The sequence below is a fragment of the Cimex lectularius genome, unplaced genomic scaffold (assembly GCF_000648675.2).
Source record: "Cimex lectularius strain Harlan isolate CLEC.00 unplaced genomic scaffold, Clec_2.1 scaffold47, whole genome shotgun sequence".
Classification (NCBI taxonomy): domain Eukaryota; kingdom Metazoa; phylum Arthropoda; class Insecta; order Hemiptera; family Cimicidae; genus Cimex; species Cimex lectularius.
Window position 1 is genome coordinate 2069212 of NW_019392686.1, and position 23032 is coordinate 2092243.

General features: G+C 37.8%; 1 protein-coding gene across 2 annotated transcripts in view; it reads left to right on the forward strand.

Annotated features, from left to right (window-relative positions):
- LOC106660994 (visual system homeobox 2-like) overlaps nucleotides 1–22227 on the forward strand; it is a 151974-nt gene extending 129747 nt beyond the window's left edge. Inside the window, exons 5-7 of one of the 2 annotated variants that reach the window (XM_024225784.1) lie at nucleotides 17483–17657; nucleotides 20986–21018; nucleotides 21301–22227. In XM_024225784.1, the coding sequence (XP_024081552.1) occupies nucleotides 17483–17657; nucleotides 20986–21018; nucleotides 21301–21629 (537 nt within the window). In that variant the 3' untranslated portion in view covers nucleotides 21630–22227. The remainder of the gene's footprint in view (nucleotides 1–17482; nucleotides 17658–20985; nucleotides 21019–21300) is intronic. The other variant, XM_024225785.1, reaches the window with a different exon arrangement.
- The last annotated feature ends 805 nt before the right edge of the window (nucleotides 22228–23032 follow it).

Here is a 23032-nt window from a genome sequence, read left to right on the forward strand (position 1 = left end):
TGTGAAACTGGGAGAAAAAAAACGCATACGCACAAATTTGTAAAACGGATTTTCATATGTACAAGCTACAAATTAACTTTTTTTTTTTTTAAATAAACAATCTTATCCCCATTGGCGACCATATCATTGGGTCGTGGTTAACAAAAACTAAATCATGCCCATGCTAAATAAAATCAATATAAAACATTTAATATAAAAATAAGGTTTTACATCATGTTGTTCTGGTAATAAAAATATATACATGCTTAACACAATCAATAATAATAATCACCTTTATTATTTGTATGTACTGTACAAAATCAGCTAACGCTGAGACTTATTTGGCATGCATTATTATATTTAATTTCCTTGAACCTAATTGCACACGTATTTATTTTTGAACGAATAATTTACTTTAGATTGTGAGATTTTTCTGCGTTGTCTGCGAGATGATGAACCTGAAATTTAGTCATTACCGATCATTTTGGCCTGCTTATCCACAGTGGATTGACTGTGATGCTTCCTCACTGAAGACAGCGAAACGCCGAAACGCTTCTGACCGACCAACCAAATTGAACGGTGACGACCAAATTTCTAACGTCATTTACCACAGTCGTCTTCGATAAACCTCCTGTTATTTCTGCACCTTGCCTGACAAAATCTGTAGAAAAGATATACATACAGTGAAACATTCAGACGAATCACTGAATAAAAAACCAGTATTTTTAAATGTAACATTCTGACCACAGACTGGTTTCCATGTTGTCTGCGGTAACCTGCAATTCGGTCGTTACCTATCATTTCGGTTTGCCTACTGTCTCCGGGATTACATTTTACTCAATGTCCAATATAACATCTACACACCGCAATATTCTTTGCACCACAATTCACCCAGCACTGTTGACATTCTTTTCCACTCTTTCCTGTCAGGTTGTTCCTCCACGCAGCTCGTTCATCTCCTCGTATCCATTCAATAATTCGTTTATACCATCGCTCGACACCTCTCTATATGACCTGCCCAATTCCATTTTCTTTAAGCTGAATCCTGAACGGAGTCTGCTTCTTGTCCACACGTTCGTTTTGCTCTCTTTTCTTGTCGTACCTTGTACCGCCCCACGTCCCTAACCGTGACGATTTATGTTTGTTTTTCCAAGTTCCGTGCCTTGCAGCTAGCAGTATCATAGTCCAGGCTTTGACAGAACGCCTACCACTGTATAGTTTTTGACACTAGGCAATTCATCGTCGGCGAATTCCAATTGGTTTAGCCATACCCTAACCACCTTAAAACCGCTACATACCAAGTCTAACAATAATAGCAATAAATAGTATCCATACTAAACATCATTAATATAAAACTTATTTTAGATAAAACATTCATTTTTTAAAATCTTATGTCATGGTAGCAAAAGTTAAACCATGTCAGTACAGAAGTTATTTGAGAAGTAAAACATACCATTTTTTTCAAGCTTATCTGGAACACATAACAAGGAACTTTCATTTCTAAGCTCATTTATTACATGGTGGGGGGAGGGGGTGTTGAGAGATTCATCTCAACGTTGGGTTTCTCTTCCAAAAGCCGTTCTAAGGAACTGAGAGATTTGCACAAAGTGGTATTTCTCCCCACGTCGGCAATTACAAGACGAACATTCCTCCCGTTCAACCTGCTGTAAGATTTAGAATTTAAACAAAGCCATCTCACCATCTCAGCTTGAAAAACCACAGTTAGAAAAAACAAAAACAAATTCGGTTTTTTGTCTTTAATAATTCGGTAGATTGTGAACATGGTAAGAAATAGGTCTTCTAGGCGAGGTTAAAACAATATTTAATTTGTATCAGTAAATAATCAAAATTAGAGACAGCTGTTATTTTTAATAACTTCACTAGTTTTCGTGGTCCGCTTGACCAATTAATACCTTTCAATTAATTAAGGTTTTTAGTTGAGATAAAAAAGTCAGTGTCACAAGCGGGATTCGAACCCACGACCTTCGGCTAAATACGCCGCTGCTCTACCACTTGATCTACCGTGACTTCGATCAACTCGGGCACTAACTTTCCATCTCAACCCCACCTTTTGAATTTTCCCTCCTTTTTGCCATTTTTCAAATATCGTGTAATCTATTTGATTCTCGGCGACGAATGAAATGGCCACGGAGAGCTTTAATGAAGATATACTTCGCTTAGCTTATTAAGTCACTAGTTTTCGTGATCCGCTTGACCAATTAATATCTTTCAATTAATTAAGGTTTTTAGTTGAGATAAAAAAGTCAGTGTCACGAGTGGGATTCGAACCCACGATCTTCGGCTAGATACGCCGCTGCTCTACCACTTGAGCTATCGTGACCTCGATCCTCTCGAACTCTAACTTCCCATCTCAAACCCACCTTTCGGATTTTTATCTCAGCCAATGCCTTACATAAAGATTAACTAATTGAAAGATGGTTTTTGGTCAATCGGACCACGAAATCTAATGGATTTAATAAGTTAAATGAAGTATATCTTCACTAAAAGCTCTCCGTAGCCATTTCATTTGTCGCCGAGAATCAAATAGATTACACGACATTTCAAAAATGGCAAAAATGAGGGAAAATGCGAAAGGTGGGGCTGAGACGAGAAGTTAGTGTCCGAGTGGATCGAAGTCACGATAGCTCAAGTGGAAGAGCAGCGGCGTATATAGCTGAAGGTCGTGGGTTCGAATCCCGCTCGTGACACTGACTTTTTTATCTCAACTAAAAACCTTAATTAATTGAAAGATTTTTATAACGCTTGAGCATTACTAAGCGAAAAGTCAGTTAAATTTGATAAGGTTCAACGATAAAAAAGTTTTGTCCACTAGCGTGTACCTAATCCAAGGTAGCTTAAGTTTAAATAGATCTAATCGCAATAAACTAACAATTTCCTGTTGGCTAGCTGTAACAAATTAAGGCAATGATAGCTGAGTTATATATTTTGAACGTTAAACAGCACAGTTCATTCATGTTCCGACACATTTAAGCATTTAGACAACTGGCCTATGTAGATTTTGCCACTTGGCCAACCTATAAAAACGACGTATAAACTGGCAGACGCACAAACCACTAAAGACTACTAAATCACCAGCTAAAATAATCCATAAATACGCGTTTGACAACACCAGCGAGAACGTGCAGGTTGATGTTTGTAAACGATCACCTCCAGACTTTTCATAAACCCAATAGAAAAATTTGAATGATTTATAATAGAAAGAACGTCCAGCCAACATAATAACAATACTAAACCATGGCAAAGCTAATCATAATGAACAAAATTCTTAATGTAAGCCTGTAATGGAATCTTAAATAATATTTAAACAGCTATCCCAAACCAAAAGCAAATATATTTAAAACTTAAATTAACAAATCTAGAAGCTCGAATGCGTAACAAGCAACCAAGTTCCAAACTATTAGGATGGTTTAAATAGTGGCATAGCCAGATTATTATACAATGATGATCAGACACTAAGATCAATGATGAAGAAATTATATATATTTTGCACATTTATAAATGCCGAATTATTATTTCAGTCGTCAGTTATTTCAGGCCGGTTGGACTCCCTGAAATATGAATAAAACATTAAAAAACTAATGTCGAACAGGCCCTGGGGTGCTTATTGGGTTCGTCCACACTCACGAGTGTGTTGAAGTGTTGAATTACTCAAAGGCGTTTCGGCATTGTTCCATCTTCAGTGAGAAACTGTTCCATTCATCGGTGATTTTCCAGTGTTTATGTCCTTTTCTAATGGTTCTAATGGTCAAACAAAACCCATAGTTTTTAATATGGTTTCGCAACATCCTGAGGGCATATGTTCTTTGCTGTTGATATACTCAAGGGAAACAGACTATTTAATGTATCAACAGCGTCTAAAAGAAAAAACAGATCCAATATGCATGGAATTTTAATAAACGAATAATCCATTACAGTTCGTTGTCCAGATTGACCAATTAACTTTTTTCAATTGATTAATCTTTATAAAAGGTAATGGTCGAGATAAGTCAGTGTCAAGAGCGGGATTCGAACCCACGATCTTCGGCTAAATACGCCGTTCCTCTACCATTTGAGCTATGGTGACTTCGGTCGACTTTCTACACCAATACTTTTCATAAAGATTACTTAATTGAAAAAGTTAATTGGTCAATCGGACCACGAACTGTAATAGATTTAATAATTAAACTGAAGTATATCTTCACGAAAGTTCTCCGTGACCAATTCATTTTCGCCGAGAATCAAATAGATTACGCGGCATTTGAAAAATAGCAAAAAGGATGTAAAGTTCGAGAGATGAGGTTGAGATGGGATGTTAGCGTCCAATTGAAGTCACGATAGCTCAAGTGGTAGAGCAGCCGAGTTTAGCCGAAGATCGTGGGTTCGAATCCCGCTCGTGACACTGAATTTTTTATCTCGACCAATACCTTTCATAAAGATTAATTGATTGAAAAAAACTAATAAATTTTGTTAGACCTTATTTCTTCTTAAGGGTGGCTAGCATTTTTAACTTGTAGACTGATAGTCTCCCTCATCCTGGTCCGCCTAATATCGCTGGTTTTGTCGGTCAGATGTGTTTCGCCGTTGTTAGTGGTTGGTTTGTAATTTTTCCCAGTCGATCATTTGATCGATTCCTATGCTCAATTAAAACCTTAACGCATTAAAGTCTGGTCTTCCTAATCTCATGATGTTCCCGTTTAAACATTTTCTGAATGGTTAGCCAATGCCGAATCGATAGTTTTCATACATTGAAACGTTGATTGTCCAAATTGAACGGTTGGTCTGTGCATTTTCTCTAGAGCAAGTCCTGTTCATAGGTTTAAAGCCACGGGGATCTCGCGCGTTTTCTCTGTCAGACTAGAATATCACTAGAGTGATATTTGGTGGTTGATTTGTGCTCTTCCACGTGGTTATGTCCTTTTTTGTTCAAATGATCAAGCAACAACTTCCCTCTTTAAAGATTCTGCATATTCTTGTTGGAGGAGCCTTTCTCTAGAACGTACTCACTAGGAAAACGCACAGGCCATCCACTGAATGTAGGAAACAGATGGAATAAGTCTGTAGTTTCAATATAGTTTTTGGTTTCTTAGATGCCCGTATAGCTAGTATACCTGTAGTTGATGGTCCCAGCTTACTCTGATCTGCCTTATGGTTTTATCTGTCATACGTGCGTGTCATTTTCCATGTGATTATGTAATATGTAAGCTTCACTCTTTAAAGTTTCTGTATATCCTCGCTGTTGTTGCCTTTTGGACCTTAGTGATATTTATTGGTTGATTTGTGCTTTGCCACGTGATTGTGTCCTTTTTTTTATTTAAATAGTCAAGCAAATCCTTCACTCTTTAAAGTCTGTATCTTCTCGATGATGTGGTCTTTCGCTAAGACATACTCACGAGGGAACGCACAGACTATCCACTGAATGTAAAAAAAACATACCTAAACGCGTCTTGGGGAAAACAGAACATGTTTGGAGTATCCACCAACATTTGTGGTCGGTTTATTATTATGTGAGAGACCGACTACTAAAGGAAAGATATCGAAACGGTTTAGACAAAACCAGTGAGGACGGGTTAATCAAACTATGAAGTGTTAAAAGACTAAAGATTATTTTCGGTTAAAATAGCTTTATTCTGCAGGTCAGCTTTTCTTGAAATATTGTAGATACTGTTTAAGCTCGTCATTTTTTATTTAATCGTTACAATTGCTCGAAAATCGTTTAAGTCAACCTCTTGCCAGGGGAAAAAACGTTTGTTCAGGACTTAAACAAGTTGGACTCGTTGAAGAGGCACTTAAGTAGCAGGGAGGCGCCAGGTATTCTTTGCCCAAGACACGAGTCATCACGGTCACGAAGATTCCCCAGCAGAGCAGTTATGGCCGCGTGTCGATCCGGCTCGGCGGAGGGCCATTTATAAATATTTGGGGTGTTAAATGGCCCGAGAAATAAACAAGTGCTTCGTGGGAAAGACGACCAGATTTACAAATGAGGGTTTGATTGAAAATTATGACTTATGGGCGAGAGGCACCCTGCGAAAACGGGGGCTCGGATCCCTTGCGGGTCTTTGTCGACTCATCGTTTGAATTAACCGACAAAAAGGGGAACTAATTTGATAATAGTCGTATTCAATGGCTCGAGATTAATCCGGCCTTACCAAGCTATCAATTATTGTTTTATCCATTTAAATAAAAAACCTCCAAACAAAACTGCAATGACTACACTACAACAAATTGATCTAGTGTTGATAGCCCAGCATCTTTAGCTGCATTAAATTAAAAATTAATTTTTCTTTAATATAGAAACATGCTGAAAAATAATCTTCAAGCTCGACAAAAATTCTAAATCGAGAGGGACACGAAAAGAAATTCATAGAGAAACCCACTCGCAAAACTTACGGGTAACAGAACTCCAGCTGCTATAGATTAATTAGTGAAGGCAGCTGGAACCATAAGGGAATAATATAGGTCACTCGAAAATTCTACATTTATTGAGTAAGGTCAACAACCAACTACTGGGCGTTAGCGATAAAACGGTGAAAACACCTTTAGGGAAAAAGCACTTTCAGGTAGTTACTCCCTGTGATTACAACTATAGTGCGGATGATGACCATCGTAGCCTAGACTGCTTCACCGATGACTCACTCATTAAGGAAAAGGGAAGCGGTGCTGGAATACACATACATAAATTAGGGATCAGCATCTCCTCCCCTCTTGGTAATAACACCTCAGTCTTTCAGGCGGAGGTCTGGGCCATCAATGTTTGCTGCAGAACACTCATGGATAACAAGATTAAGGGAAAAGATATTAGAATTTTTTCCGACAGTCAGGTCAGTCTTAAGTCATTACAAAAAGAGTTATCAACATCTAGGCTGGTAGAGGAAACCGTTGAACTTATTAATAGGATTACTACCAGGTACGAGAATAGGGTAACCCTCATATGGATACCAGCTCATAAGGGGCACTATGGCAATGAAGAGGGGGACAACCTGGCCAAAGAAGGCTCAAATACCGCGTTTGTCGGGCCACAACCGGTATTACCCCACTCTATAAGCACAGCGAAAGATAGTTGCTGGGGCATGAAACAATTCCTGAAAGAATGGAATCTGTCCCCCGGACATAGGCAATCGAAGGAGTTTCTGAAGGAAATCAAACCAAAAGAACCGAAATGGTTATTCTTTAACTCAAGGAGGGGAATTAGGAGGCTGATAGGTATCCTAACGGGCCATTGCCCCTTGAGAAGACACCTCTTCTTAATGGGTATTCTACCAGACCCCTTTTGCCGCTTCTGTGAAATAAAAGAAGAAACGGCTCAACACTACCTCGCAGAATGTGATAGGTATGCCAGGAATAGATTTGAAACTTTTGAAGGAGAGAACATTGACAAATCACTCCCCAAGATAAAATGGTCCAAAATCTTGGGGTTTGTAAACAGGTCCAAGAGGTTTATGCAGGGCTCGTGAGCCGACCAAGTCCCGGACCTTTTAGGGATGGGGTACGGGCCTACCTAGGCTTTTAACCCTATATATATATATATATATATACTGGTAACAGAAATAAAACTGGAAAGTCTCCAGATTGGACACTGAGATGACAAATGTACCAGATATGATGTACTGTCAGAAGAAACGTTGTGTAGATTTCTGCCACTAGGAGAGGAAAACATGCAAGCAGTCTCAAGTAAACCACTAGCCAAGCTATGGAACGTGATTAACAACCTAAAGCTTAATTTCAATTAATTATTCTTTTTATGTAAGGTCTTGGTTGAAATGAAAAAGTTAGCGTCACGTGCTGGATTCGAACCCATGAACTTCGGCTCAATACGCCACTTGAGCTGTCGTGACAATGGTTAGAGCAGCGACGTATTAAGTCGAAGGTCGAGGGTTCGAATCCCGTTCGTGACGCTAACTTTTTCATCTCAATAAATAATTAGTATGGTCAATTAGACCACTAAACATAAATGGATTAATATACTAAAGCTGAATATTGAGCTCTAACAAAAGTAGACGAGCACAATAGATTTATTTAGTGGAAGTGCAATAAGCTCTGTGGCCACCTCAAGGAGACATGACTTCATTACTAAAGATTTTTCACATTATAAGGAAGCACTTGAAATGAAATTAAAAATAACTTCAAGCTGGGCCTCGGGTCGACCCAAGCTGGAAAGCTTTCCGAATTGAAGTTTTACAATTCAGGACTCCTGTGTGTCTATTCGAAGCGCAATAATGATGGAAATCATTACGAAATAATTGGTGGATACGAAACATCATACGAAAAAACACCAAACTACTAGTTGGCAGTTAAGTGAGCGGAATACTTCGAGAGGCTTCGTAAAATGTGCTGGTCAAAAACTACTTTTCGACTGACTTTTGGTTTATGGAACTGGATCCGAATGAATAACGTATTAAGAAATAAGGTACATGAAAAAATAACATGCACACGTTAGCTGTACTTCAAGACTTTAAGTAATCAATGGGTTCATGTACAAAAATAGTACATCGTGAAACATGTTAGTGAGGTCTGCAATATACATGAAATTATCCTGTTTGCCAATTTTCTCCGTTTTGTGTCAGAAGCGTTTCGGCATTTTATTACCATTTACATTCAATCAGAAAGACATATCCACTGATAAATGCATAGAATAACCACTGAAAATGCCGAAACGAGACTGACAGATTTGGTGTCAGATCCTCATCAGTGCCAAAACTACCGATGTATGCGCTAAGTTACTCTAAAATTCTAAATATAATCGTTTTTTAAGTAGTAACTATTACAAATAACGAAAACTGGATAAGCAGTCCTGAAATAGTACGACCCTCTTGCCACGCCCTGTTTATAACCCTGACGTTGCGCTATATTTTTTTTTTTTTTCCTATCCGCCGGTATTTTGAGGTTATTTCAGATTGTACGGCTGTTGTCTCTGAGCTAAATAATCAACAGTTCAATAGCGTAAATAATTGTAAAACGAGAGGGAAAAGCAGGTGTGAAACAGCACGACCATCTTGCCACTCCCTGTTTATATCCCTGACGTTACGCTATTTTCCTGCAGAATTGTCCTTCCGCCGGTATTTTGAGGTTATTTGAGATTGTACGGCTGTTGACTCTGACTTGAATAATCAACAGTTCAATAACGTAAATAAATTTAAAACGAGAGGAAAAAGCAGTGGTGAAACAGCACGACCATTTCGCCACGCCCTGTTTATAACCCTGACATTGCGATAATTGATCCGGCAGCGGTATTTTAAGGTTATTTCAGATTGCTAGGTTGTTGATTCTGAGCTGAATATTCAACAGCTTAATTGTGTGTATGGAAATTAAAAGACAGTTCCACGACAGCACGAACTTCTCACCACACCCTGCTTATAACCCAAACGTCTCTCTATTTGGCCATATTATTTTCCTATTTCTCTTATTTTCCTATTGAAAAGTCTCCACATTATAAAGAATAAAAATGTGATATTACAATATTTTATCTCTTAAGAATTTTTGTAATAACCAAGGCACAATTATCCAGTACGGAAATAAAGTGGCTGCCGTTTGGGAAATCAAGTAGTGAACGCAGTTAATCATTGCTGGACCATCTCACGTAAACTTTTACGTTTCAGACTTTAACAGCTTTACCGAAATGGTGTTTTAAAAGTTGACTTGAAAGTAGAGAAGAGTTTAAATAGTGAGATTTAAGAGTTGATGAAGGTTGATGACCGTGGAAGAGTTTAGGTGAAGTTGGGCGTGAGTGGCGGCTCAAAGGGTGGCTCTATTAGGGGGTGAGTGTGGTCATTCGAGTGGCCCTCAACTAGGCGGATAGTTAGGCAGGTGATATCACACGCTCTACCGTATTATTGATAAATTGCTTAAAGGAAACCCTTTTCAACTATCTTCCGGGCGACCGGTCACCATTTTTTGCTAGTCAGTTTCAAAAAACAAAAATTCACGGAGCACGAACGGAAAAATTACGCCGCGAAATGTCTAAAATAGACATTCGTTGTTAAATAGACACGGCAAAGGATAAAAAGTCTGCTGACAGCTTGATCCTTTCCTATCATCGTCTATTCTCAATGACATTTTGTGGGCATTTCCCAGTGTGTACATACTTATTGTCTGTAAATTTTAAGTATGTGCAATGCCCGTCCTTTTTGCTCGTCTTGGAATTCATGGATGTTCTGTGTAAGGTATTTGACTTTTTTCTGCCTGTCTGACCGATGTATTGGCATATCCATACATCTTCATTCTTATAGTTTTCTGTGTCGTTTGGATTGTTTGGTTCAGCATGTATTATGGAATCTGTTGCTGTTGATTAAATCCGTATGTTAAATTTCGATTTTTTGACGGTTTTGATAATGGTTAGGTGAGAACACTATCCCAAGGGGCAATTTTAACAAAACAAAAGAACAAAAGAAAACAAAAGGCCGGAGGAATTAAAAACAACAACCTCGTCGGATATAAAGTCCTGAGCAGTTTGGGATTTCATCAGGGCTCTGTCATTGGGGATAACAACAAAATTATCCTTGAGGTCTTACTCCTGGGAGAGGAAAAGCCCAGGTCTAGAGGATACTCACGACAGCCTTATGCTTAACGAATACCTCTATGCAATAACGGAGATTGGACAATAGACCAATATTGGTCGCGGTGAGTAATGGTCCTAAAAAGGCAGCTCTCCTTAACCTTAGGTGACAAGGTGCATGCTATTATTTTTATGCAAATCAGGTCTGCTAGTACATTATATTTAGTATATCAACTTTTTTGGTGAATGTTGTCTCACGATCTCACTGAAGAGGTTTCCTCCAAAATTTTATGAGAATATCAATGGATAGTGCGTCTTTGCGTGTTTTTATCTTAGTCTGTTGTCCGACTGTGACCATGATACTTAAAGCAGACCTACCAGAAACTAACAAGCAACAAATTGTCTACGTGCATTTGAAATTCCAACTGCGACCAAGAAGCTTCAAGTAGCAGATGATCCATGGTTACAGTCTACGGGGGATGACCTGAGACTATCAAGCTTCAACTAGCCGACGTACAGTTGTGAACGACATACTTAAAGCAGTACACAATCCGGGCTTAAGTGTAGATCCATTCATCACCACCGACCTCCGAAATGCTTCCAATATTGTCCTCGACATTGAAGTGCGTTTCGGGCATCTAGACTACTTCAGTGGCTGATCTTTCCCAATGTTTTGCCGTTGGATAGGTTTAAAATGCCAAAACCAACGAAAATAAAAAGACCAAGATGACTGGAAAGTATCTCAGCAGATGGTCCCGGCTAACAGTCGAGAATAATTCAGCACCATTGATCTGTGAAAGGCTTCCAGTAGTGTGCTCAACATTGAAATGTTTGTGCGTTTCGGACATTTGCATGGAGTGGTATGTGTGTTTCCCAGTGTATTGGTCCTCTCGATAGGTTTTAAAATGCCTAAATCAATGAAAATAAACAGACCACGATGTCCGGAGGTATCAAGCTACCAACTGGCGGGGTACAACTGTTGCCGAGAGCATTAAAGTGGATGGAACTTGCTTACACTCTCGATTTATTCAGCATCATCGAACTCTGAAAGGATTTCCAATGTGTCATCCGCACTGAAATGCCAAAAACATACAGCTTTCGGACATTTAGACATCCCTATTGGTTGGTTTGTGTGTTCCGCAATGTGTTTGTCCTTTTTATAGGTTTTAATGCCAAACCTAGGGAGAATAAACAGGACAGGATGATCGAATACTATATGTTGACGTTTGAAGTACAGCTATGACCGAGATGCTTAAAGCAGCAGACAATCCGGGCTTGCATTCTTGATTAATGAAAGGCGAGAGGTATTGAAAAGTTGTATTCTTAGCATTGAAACGTCTGCGTCTTTAAGGCATTCACACATCTTCTGAGAATGGTATGTGTGTTTGTTTCCCAGTGCTTTTGACCTTTTTATAAATTGTAAAGCCAAAACCAGCGAGGTTATGCAGACAAGAATCACGAGAGATAGTGACGTTCTCTGACATTTAACAGTACATCTGAGTCCGATGAAGACAAAACGTCAGCATTAAAGATATGTACTGGGGGCGTCGGTTTAGCGTTGAAACGGCGCTCATCACTGTAAGGTAAAGGTCGGGTTCGAATCCAGCAGCCTGCATTCGAACGACATACCGACATACTTACAAATGGGCTTTCTTTCAAAAACCCGAGGGTTGATATAACCTCTGCTGTCGGGGATCCTCGTTAAAAAAGACATGAACTGCGACTTTTCAATTGTGTTCCTAGCATTGAAACGTTTTAATCAAAGCACACAAAAATTTTGAACATCCATAAACGGCTGGAAATAATCAATTACATAAAACTAATATTTGACTATGATTGGATATAGTTGACAATCACATGGGCGTTTGTGGAACATGTCTGAGAGTTGATTACCTGTACCTTGTTAGTTAATGAACACCATGAACTTCTTTCTCAGCCGTTTGGCAGTTTCGTCTAGGCATTCTACCATCTCCAAAGCATGGTCTGAGCATTTCCTCGTGTGTAGAGCAATTAATTAAAATAATACTAAGAAATCAAGGAGAAAAACTACGTATGTGCGCTAACCAAGTGAAAAACAGAATATAAACCTGGTTTCACTGAAGATAACTGAAAGTTTCTAACCCAGTCTGACAGAAAAATATAGTGGAAGTAGACGGACAAACTGAAGTAGAATACCCTGTGTGATTTATTCTTCTTCTCTCAAATATAATGCGTAGTTTACTCGTCCCCAATCATCGTGATCTGTCAATTCTCATTTATCTTGTTTGACAGACTCCTTTCGTAATTGTTCCATCTTCAGTGGTGGGAAGAAATTTTAGAACGAAAGTCAGCTTAATCCGAATTATGAAATTACTTTATCTACTTATCAAGCTATTATTTAATTAGTGTAATAAATGGCTGTCTGGCGGGCTTAATTTTCAACTGCCCAAATGGGATTTCGCTTGGTGACTAGGAAGATTCGCCCCGTTATCAATCAACTCTTTTCACCCTCAGGGGCCACTTTCCCGACATGGCTAAGCTTTCTTTCCCAGGGGCTTTTCGCGCTGGCAAACAGGCTTAATTCCGTTACGTCGCCTACGGATGAGAGGAAAAATGCATGGTCGGATGCATTTTTGAAAACCGGCGGAGCGTTCGGGTAAATTTTTATCCGGCCGAGTTTTTCGTCGTTTTTTTTTCACTTTTTTACGCAGTGATGCAACAGTGCATGACAGTCTGAATGCACCGGGACTCTACTTTGATTGAGTTTTTTTTTTAATTTTATTTATTTTCAAACGGGTTCAGATTTTTTATTTGTTTTATACTCCACCTCCCACGGTTTTAGAAGCACTGAAGTGAAAGCAACGTGAAACAAGTGGAGGTAGAAATTGTTAACAATATTTACCTTCCGATTTGAGTTTTTAAAGAAATATGCTTGTACAACTTAAAACTTAATTACAACAAAGTTTTCTTCTGTGCTGGATAGCTCATCAATGGAAGGTCTGGGGCGGGATCGGATCTCAGGATCTTGAATTTGATCCCGACCCCATTCAAAAATGAGTTTCTTCGAGGGAAGAACAACGGCACACTAAGGTCTCAATTCACACATGCGTTGCGACCCCCAGAAATGGAGCCAGGAAGAAATACAATAAGCTATAAAGAGCTGCAGGAGCTGCAGTGCTCAGAGGGACTCCTCCCACACAACCACACTATTTTTTAAAAAAGATTTAATTTAAAAAATGTTAAACTACAATAGAATACAGTTTTAATGGTAATATGGTGCGACGTTCGTAGTAAAAAATATACAACTTCACTGATTTTAGCGGGGAACATACTTACCCGATGCAACGCTATGCGACGCTACCTGATGCTACCCGACGCCTTGCCACGTTTTGGTGGGGTGTGCACATCTATGCGACGTCAATCGCCACGTACAGTCACACAGCATGTATCACAACAATCAGTATCGCAATCGCAACGCCTCTTTTGTTCTTAATACATTATTTTGAGAAAAACCATGTAACAATGGAATAAATTGTTTGTCAAACTTAATTATCTTAAATATACAATCAATTAAGGTTTTTAGTTGAGATGAAAAAAGTTAATGGCGCGAGCGGGATTCGAACCCACGATCTTCGGCTAGATACGTCGCTGCTCTACCACTTGAGCTATCGTGACCTCGATCCACTCGGACATCAACTTCCTATCTCAACATTTGAAAAATGGCAAAAAGGAGGGAAAACTCATAAGGTGGGGTTGAGATAGGAAGTTGATGTCCGAGTAGATCGAGGTCACGATAGCTCAAGTGGTAGAGCAGCGGCGTATCTAGCCGAAGATCGTGGGTTCGAATCCCGCTCGTGCCATTAACTTTTTTTCATCTCAACTAAACGCCTTAATTAATTGTAATGATTTAATTGGTCAAGCAGACCACGAAATTAGTGAATTGTCTTAAATATAGTTATTGCGGTGTTTTGTTTCTTTTTTTCAAATTTTCTTCCTAACCGTCATAATTAAATTTTTATAAAAACATGAATATTTGATCTCGATTCCATTAAATTAGGAATGTTGTAATTAATATAACGACAAAATTACATATACTTAGTTTGAAATATACTACAAAAATATGAGTGTCCAGTACTCGACGAAAATGGCGTAATTTTATGAGCCAAAGCATGAAATAAATTGTTAGTTAAATTTTACGAGCAAAACCATGAAATAAATTGTTAGTTAAATTTTATGAGCAAAACCATGAAATACATTGTTAGTTAAATTTTATGAGCAAAACCATGAAATAAATTGTTAGTTAAATTTTATGAGCAAAACCGTGTAATAAATTGTTAGTTAAATTCATTACATCAAAAAATGTTATTCCGGTGTTTGATCAATTTTCTACCAAACCATTTTAAAAAAAAAAATTGAAATAAAATCTAATGAATTTTTGATCTCGGTTGATTTGGTTTATATTAAAATAAGTATGTTGTAATTAATATAACGACAATAATACAAGTAGTTTGAATAAAAATATAAGTATCCAGTTCTTTTTGTCTTCGACTGTACTCGATGCTACCCGACGAAAATCTGGACAGTGGGGATCGCAGAGCGTAGAGTAGGGTAGCGTCGCATAGCATCGGGCAGATGTGCATGGGGGTAATGCAATCTTATGGAAAATTGGACTTTGGATTTTCGTCGGGTACAGTCGCGTGTATCACAAATCAGTATCGCAATGGCAACGCCTCTTTTGTTCTTAATGTGTCATTTTGAGCAAAACCATCTAATAAGTTGTTTGTTAACTTTTATGAGCAAAACCATGTAATAAATTGGGTAGCGTCGCATAGCGTTGCATCTGGTAAGTGTGTTCCCGGCTTAAGTGTTGAAAGTGTGCAAGGTTCTAAACTATAAAATAAACAAAAAAGACAGAAACACATCTATGATTGTTTATCAAGAAATATGAATAATTCAATAATAAATAAAATGTGAAAACATAAGATTTATTTACAGGAACTTCATTCTCAGTCATCCGTGCTGGTAAGGCTGGACAATAGCTTACAATTAAGGAGCCTAGTTCAGTCTTTTGTTGCGTTTCAAACACGAAACTTTCAACAACAAAGTTCACCTTGCCTCATTAAATTAATGGTAATAAAACTATCGCTAGAATCTAAAAATATTCATATAATACAAATTTATCATCGTCCTTTATTATCGTGCCGCACAGTGGGACCAAAACGCAAAAAGCGGGAAAAAATCAGTAGTACCCAAGCTATTTGAGTAAGTTCCCAAAAATTTGTACGTTTAGGTTTTTTGAATCCAATTTAAATTTAAACTTTTTCGAATCGATTGGACCACAGCCAACAGTCCAAAATTGTGGTCCAAAATCCAAAAGTAGAACAACTATCACCAATAATCATCATGGGTATCGTTTTCTATGTTTTTCTACACGGTGAATTCAACGAAACTATTCTCGAATCGATTGGACCATAGCAAGACGTCCAAAAATTGTGGACGGCAGACTGGTAGAATAGATGGTAGAAATAACTGCTACAAGTTGCAAAAAAATAATCTGGCGTATTGACTCAGATGGACTTACTCACAATAATTGTATCTGAATAACTATTATTTACACTGTTGAAACACAAACTGTAAAAAAAGATAAGAACAAATTCTCTCACAAAAAAACCTCTATTTTAATAGGAAATTAAACGCTGATCACGAATATAACCATGAAAAAGACATTAAGTCAAAAATCCCCTTTTGAAATAACCATTTCTGACTAAAAATCGTAAAATTGCGTTTAAAATAAAAGCTCTGCTTAAGAGCTTTCCAATGGTTATCTTTTTAATTGTTTTTACTATTTCTGTTAGAGTAGTAAATTGGCTTTTTTAGGTTTTTTAGGCATAGTGTCAGTTATTGTAAAAAATAGTTCAGGCCAAACCATGTATTCGATATTTGGCTAACCGTTAGAACCTATGAATAGGACATTTACATAGAAAAACGCACAGACCAATCCCCGAAGATGGCGAAATGGCAAAATGATTCTGATAGACAAACTAGGAACTCGGCATTTGGCTATCAGAACCTATGATATGACCAACTCTTAATTACCAAAACGCACCTGAAGTCTAGCACAACAAGGATAGGCAGACTAGGATGACGAACAACTACAAGGCTACAACAAGAAATATCACAATCATTACAATAATGAGAAATTCACTAATTCCGTGGTCCGCTTGACTAATTAATATCATCCAATTAATTAAGGTTTTTAGTTGAGATAAAAAAGTCAATGGCACGAGCAGGATTCCAACCCACGATCTTCGGATTGATACGCCGCTGCTCTACCACTTGAGCTATCGTGACCTCGATCCACTCGGAAACCAATTTCCCATCTCAATCGCAACTTTTGAATTTTCCCTCCTTTTTGCCATTTTTCAAATGTCGTGTACCATGTTGTGTCCTTGAAAAATGGCAAAAAGGAGGGGAAATTCAAAAGGTGTGGTTGAGATGGGAAGTTGGGGTCCGAGAGGATCGAGGTCACGATAGCTCAAGTGGTAGAGCAGCGGCGTATCTAGCCGAAGATCGTGGGTTCGAATCCCGCTCGTGCCATTGACTAATAATGAGAAATGTTAGTATTTTAATGAGTATACCCTCTGCCCTAAGGTTATCAGGACTCATTTTTCACATATTCGAAATTGTTTTTGAACCACGTTAAGAAACCACAATTTGTATCTGTTATTTCCTAGGATGTCAAAAAAATAAGAAAGATCAAAGATTATTAAGTTAAGCAATTACTTTCCAATCGAAATTTGGTCCATTAACGATCCTATTTTCGAGTTATTAAATAACGTTCCGTTTGTTATTTAGTAGACCCTTTCCCAAATGTGACACGTGGATTGTTACAGTCGTCTGCTAGTGCGAGTTATACTGATAGCACGTGGCCCGGTTCCAATTAGGGCCCACCCGCCGGCACCGCCACGCCACCCTGCATCTCGCTCATCCCTACGACTCTAATCCCGAGTTCTAATCAAATTTGTGCGTTTACAGGTCTGGTTCCAGAACCGAAGGGCCAAGTGGAGGAAGACTGAAAAGTGCTGGGGGAGGAGCACCATCATGGCAGAGTACGGCCTCTACGGTGCCATGGTCAGGCACTCGCTTCCCCTACCGGAGACCATCCTCAAAAGTGCTAAGGAGAACGAATGCGTGGCTCCCTGGCTCTTAGGTACTATATCTTCACATTTTAAACTATTTTTATTTCAATCGAAACTCAGAGAAAGAGAAGTAAAACAAAAACCATTAACGATGAGCAAGGAACTGACCATAAAACCTATCATAAAGATTGTAAAGTTTTGCTGAGTTTCTAGTGATTTACAATTTAACCTGAAGGTTAGAAAATCGATTTTCTTTTTAAATGTGGTCTAAGGAATAAATCTGGTCAGTCAGACGTGTTTCCGTCTATCGTCATATGAGACGATCTAGTTACACATTGACGCGTAATGGTTTCGTGTGAACTTTGAAGCCATTGAAAAGGAATAGCCCAAAACAACCACTAAAGACGGTGAAAATTGACTGACAGACAAAGCCTGCGAGATTGGGCAGACCAGGATGACTAAGGACTAGGAAAGATGGAAACAATCCAGCTACTAGTACATCACCTACAGGAAATTTTAAGCTTCTATAACTAGGCAACTATACCTTTTATTATAATATATTTTCGAGCAATTGTAACGAATAAATACACAAATTAGTTAGTTTCTCACTCGGCAATTGAACTAATAAAAAAGAACTTAATTCAGCGATATTGGGCGGACTATGATGAACTAGTAACATATTGACGCGTAATGGTTTTGTTTGAACTTTGAAGCCAACGAAAAGGAATAACACAAACCAACCACCAAAGATGGTGAAAACTGACTGACATACAAAACCTGCGAGATAGGGCAGACTAGAATGACCGGAGACGATCCAGGTCCATCACCCAAAGGGACATCTAAGAAACAACAGCTATATTAAAAGTTCATACATATTGTATCTATTTTTTTCATTCCCCATTTACCATACACACGTAGAAAAGAGCAGACTAACCATTATATCACTAAAGTCTGACAGACAAAACCTCAGAGATTGGGCAGACCTGGAAGACTGGCGCCGATCAAGTGACAGGTCCATCACCCACAATTAAAAGTTCATATATATTGTGTCTGTGTATTATTTCGACGTGTTCAGTCATTTTCCTATATACAGTGAATGATCGATCATTTCCTCGTGAGAATACCTGGCGACAGACATCAGCGAGAATATGCAAAATCTTAAAAGAGTGCTGTTTTGTTTGACCGTTGAAACTAAAATATAAGCACATAATTCCGTGGAATAGTACAAACCGACCACTAAAAATAACGAAAGGTTTCTGGCAGACAAAACCAAAAAGATTAGGAAGTCCAGGATGACCGGAAAAGATCCAGCTACTGGTACAGCAGCTACAAAGAAATCTAAGAAACAACTATATTGTATCCCCAAACATATTCTGTCTGCTTGGTCTTTCCGGTACTTTTGAACGTTTTCCTACATTCAGTGAATGCTCTGTGCGTTTTCTACATGAGTATGTCCTGGCGATAGACAACAACAGCGAGACAACAACTCTTTTACCAACTCAAATCATCATATCAAAGAGTGATGGTTTGTTTGTCCATCAAAACCTATAAAGTAACACTAAATATCACTAAATTCTAATCAGCGAGATTCTTCTGGCTATTAAACTTATGAACAAGACATAAACACAATAAATCATTTGATGTTGCGAAATACCAATGCCCTTCAGTCTGAAAACATTGTCGATTCGGCATTTGCTAACCATTAGAACCAAGAAACAGTCTAAGCACTTGGAAACGCTCAGACATTCACTGAAGATGACTTCACGTCTAAACTCTTCTCACAGAAGTACAGGAATTTTTTAAATTAGGTACATCAAGAAAGTAGTTGTTCCTTGTCAGGAACATATCCAATAAAGTTCTTAAGTTATTTCTTTTTTTTTTTTTTTTTTTTTTTTTCAAAAAGAAAGGAGCCCGGGATCATTAAACATCCCGAAACACGACCGCCTATTGCTAAATTAATTAAAAAGAGCAAGATTATTTTGCAGTTTCCTTCTATGTGTTGGTATGTCGAAGGGGTGGTTTTCGGCGGGTCGGTGAGCTTCTAGTATGAAGAAGTAGGGGTAATTCACCCCCTAGGCAAGGACTCTTTAATTAAGACCCCCCCTTTCTTTATCTCGGCACCCCGTCAACCATTCCATTGGCCTGGAGAATGGGGAGCACTTAGAACTTTTCCTTCGAAATAAGGGTCCCTTCGGGAAAATGGCCGTCACACCTTAATTTCAATCATTTGGAGATTTTTTCTGTATTAATTAATAATTAGTAATAATGTTAATACAGAAAAAAAATCCTGATAACGAGAAAATTAATAGAAACAAGATGATGTCCATTAAAGTATAAAATGTGCAGTAAAACTATTTTTAAGTTTTGCACAATCACGTTTCGACCTCAGTCAACTGCCCCATCATCTGTGGAAGATTGGAATTCTGGAGAATTGGGAATATGACCGTGGCAGTGGCTTGACCAGGAACATGTGATACTTCGTGTCCCCAAAGGTCGGGAGGAGAATTTTTCAAAAATTTTGTGCATAAACAAAAAACATTCAGCACTCGATAGTTAAGTTGCATGCATAAGGTCAAACAATATCCAAATTTAAAGCCGAAGGTAAAAAAAAAATGGTTCTCATTTTTGAGCCAAGAAGAACCAACAAATAAATAAAACTCACACCGCGACTTAGTCCCCACGGACTCTCACACGAGTTATGGCAAACCCACACGTTTTGCACAACCTAAGACCACAAAATAGATCATAGTTCTCATGAGTTAAAAAATTGACTACAGCTTAAACCATTTTAATTAAATATTTTGTTAATATAATTCAAGCATAGCTAGATCACGTCCGAACGTTTCAGCATTCACGTTCACTGGTTGGCCTGTGCGTTTTCCCGGGTTTATGTCTTTTTATACGTTTTACTTTATTTTGAAACTAGCTGACAAAGTTAACCAGAAAGAATATAACATAATATTGGCATTTAACCATCCAATATTTTTAAAACTTAATATGTCGAAACGGGCACATTAGAAATTATTTTAATTAAATTTTGTTTAATTTTTCTCTGCAAACTTTCATTTTGTATATATAGGTTGTCACCAGTATATTCGGGATGTTATTGGTTTAAAAAGTAAGTAAAATAGCATTTAAGATTTATAAAAATTAGAGGTACAATTAAGAAGTTCTAAGCTTAATTTTCGCCATTTTTTAGGGTACTTTTTTCTTATTGGGAAAAATGGATCGAAACGAATTAAAATGGCTTTTTTTATTTTAAAAAAAGCGGTGTGCTTTGATATACTTGTACTTTGTAATAAAGGTACTCCCTGAGTATCAGCTATGATATTTAAAAATCGCCAAAGGGGCAAAAATCTAGTAATATTTCTTTTGTATTTTCCATGTGCGGTATCGTAGCTGCCAAAACTCAGGGACACCTTTTCGATGACGGTACGTAGGACTTAATTTACATAATAACGAGTTCTCGCTTCTGCCAAATAATCGTAAATATCAAAATCGATTTAAAAAAAAAATTGGAATGCACGGGCTTAGCAAGAGTCAAAGGCTGGCTTTTTTAATTACTAATAAATCCACGGTCATTTTGAATAATTATTTTAAACCGTCAATTTGTAGTAGGTGCAATTATTATATTGTATAGTAATAAAATTGATTTTTTGTTTATATTTAAGGTGAGGATTTCATTTTTAAAAATGGCATTTCATTAATTTCCAGGTATGCACAGAAAGTCATTAGAGGCGGCGGACACGCTGAAGGAGGACACGATGACTTCCGGCGGAGGGTCTGAGCGAGACGAAGAGTCCGAAGGTTGCGGAGGCGGCGGAGGCGGGAGCGAAGACCCAGAACAGTTCAGGAACAAGAGCATAGCCTGCCTAAGGGCGAAAGCCCAAGAGCACTCGGCCAAAATCCTAGGCCTCGGGAGCGGGGGAGATTCCGGAGGCGGAGGCGAAGTTATGAGGCACCAGCAACAGCAGCAGCAGCAACAGCAGCAACAACAACCGCCCGACTCCAACGGCAACACAGTGCAGCACCACATATACTAAAAGCGAGGTTCATCCGACACCGTTCTGAAAACCGGGGTTTTTTTTGGTCTAGTCGCGTATATATCAATAAAAAGAACACACTTCGATTTTTATATAGTGTTTCAAGGCATCATTTCTTAATAATTCTCCCCAAAAGATTTTTTACTCAAATTTACGTACTTAACCATTTTCTTTTATAAATTTAACAATAGTTTTTGGTGTTTCTAGTATGATGTATGATGGGTCCGTCTAATTTCGCTGGTCCTCTCTCAAATCGGTCTAGACATGCATCGATGTAGCCTGAAACACTCTGTATTAATAGAAGTCGTGAATTCTCGCCGCCCTGGATTATTTTATGGAAACCGCGACCCCAGATTTTCAAAAAGGTGTTGCCCGATACCGCCTTGAGCAACAAAAGGTCAGCGATAGCAAAAAGTGCTCAAAATTTTATCCGACAGTGTTACCGAAGACGCCGATCATCAACATCGAACCCAGCAGTTCCGACAACGAAAACAACTCATGTGTACCTGTCAGTGTCCGCTCTAGAGACCTTTTGATCCTCAAGAACATAGAAATAAATAAATGTGGGTGGGAGGCAGTGTACAATTGTATATTTAAACAAAACACACACATAAAAAAATATAATTAATAATTTTTCAATGTGCAATATTTATATAATAATGTAAGACTACAAAAAAGAATTTTAAATATGTAAAAAAAATAATAATAAACATTGTTTTTATATTATTTTTTCGTCCGTTTTAAATGAGATTATTAATAATATTTGACAAATATTACCAATTTTTCTAAATTAAAAAAAATCCTTTAGGTCTGAGAGCTGTATGTAAAGTTTAGTGATAAGAATTTATTCATTATGAGTGATATAATGCTACTTTGTATAAACGTTGATTTTTGTATATATTTTGTAGAGCCGACAACGATGTGGGTGTTGGTAAAATATGTGACTCGTTATTTGTCTATTTTTTTTTTTTTTTCCATTCAGGGGAAGCCTCAGAATTATTTGGTGCTTTGATGGGCGGGCATGCTTTTTTTCAAATTGTAGACTTTCCCATTGGTCAAATTCATTATTAGGACGAACGTGCAATAAAATGGAGTCAAATTGTGATTAATGGGTACTTAAAAAAAAAATTGTAAATTGGACTAAAGTATATTGAAAATAAACTAGGGCCTTTCGATCCACTTTTTTGTTTTCTTTTTTGTAAATAGCGCTAAAAATTGACAAATTTGTACGAATGAGGAAAAATTGTTTAGTGAGCTTAAAGTATATTTAAAAAGAAAAAAATTATTGTAAATACTGTTTCTCCCAAAGAATTGTATAAAAGCAAACTGAAGAAAATGAATTTTTTTCCTTTTGAGAGAATAAACGTTTTGTATTTTTTAATTTTGAAATTTCCCTTTAATAA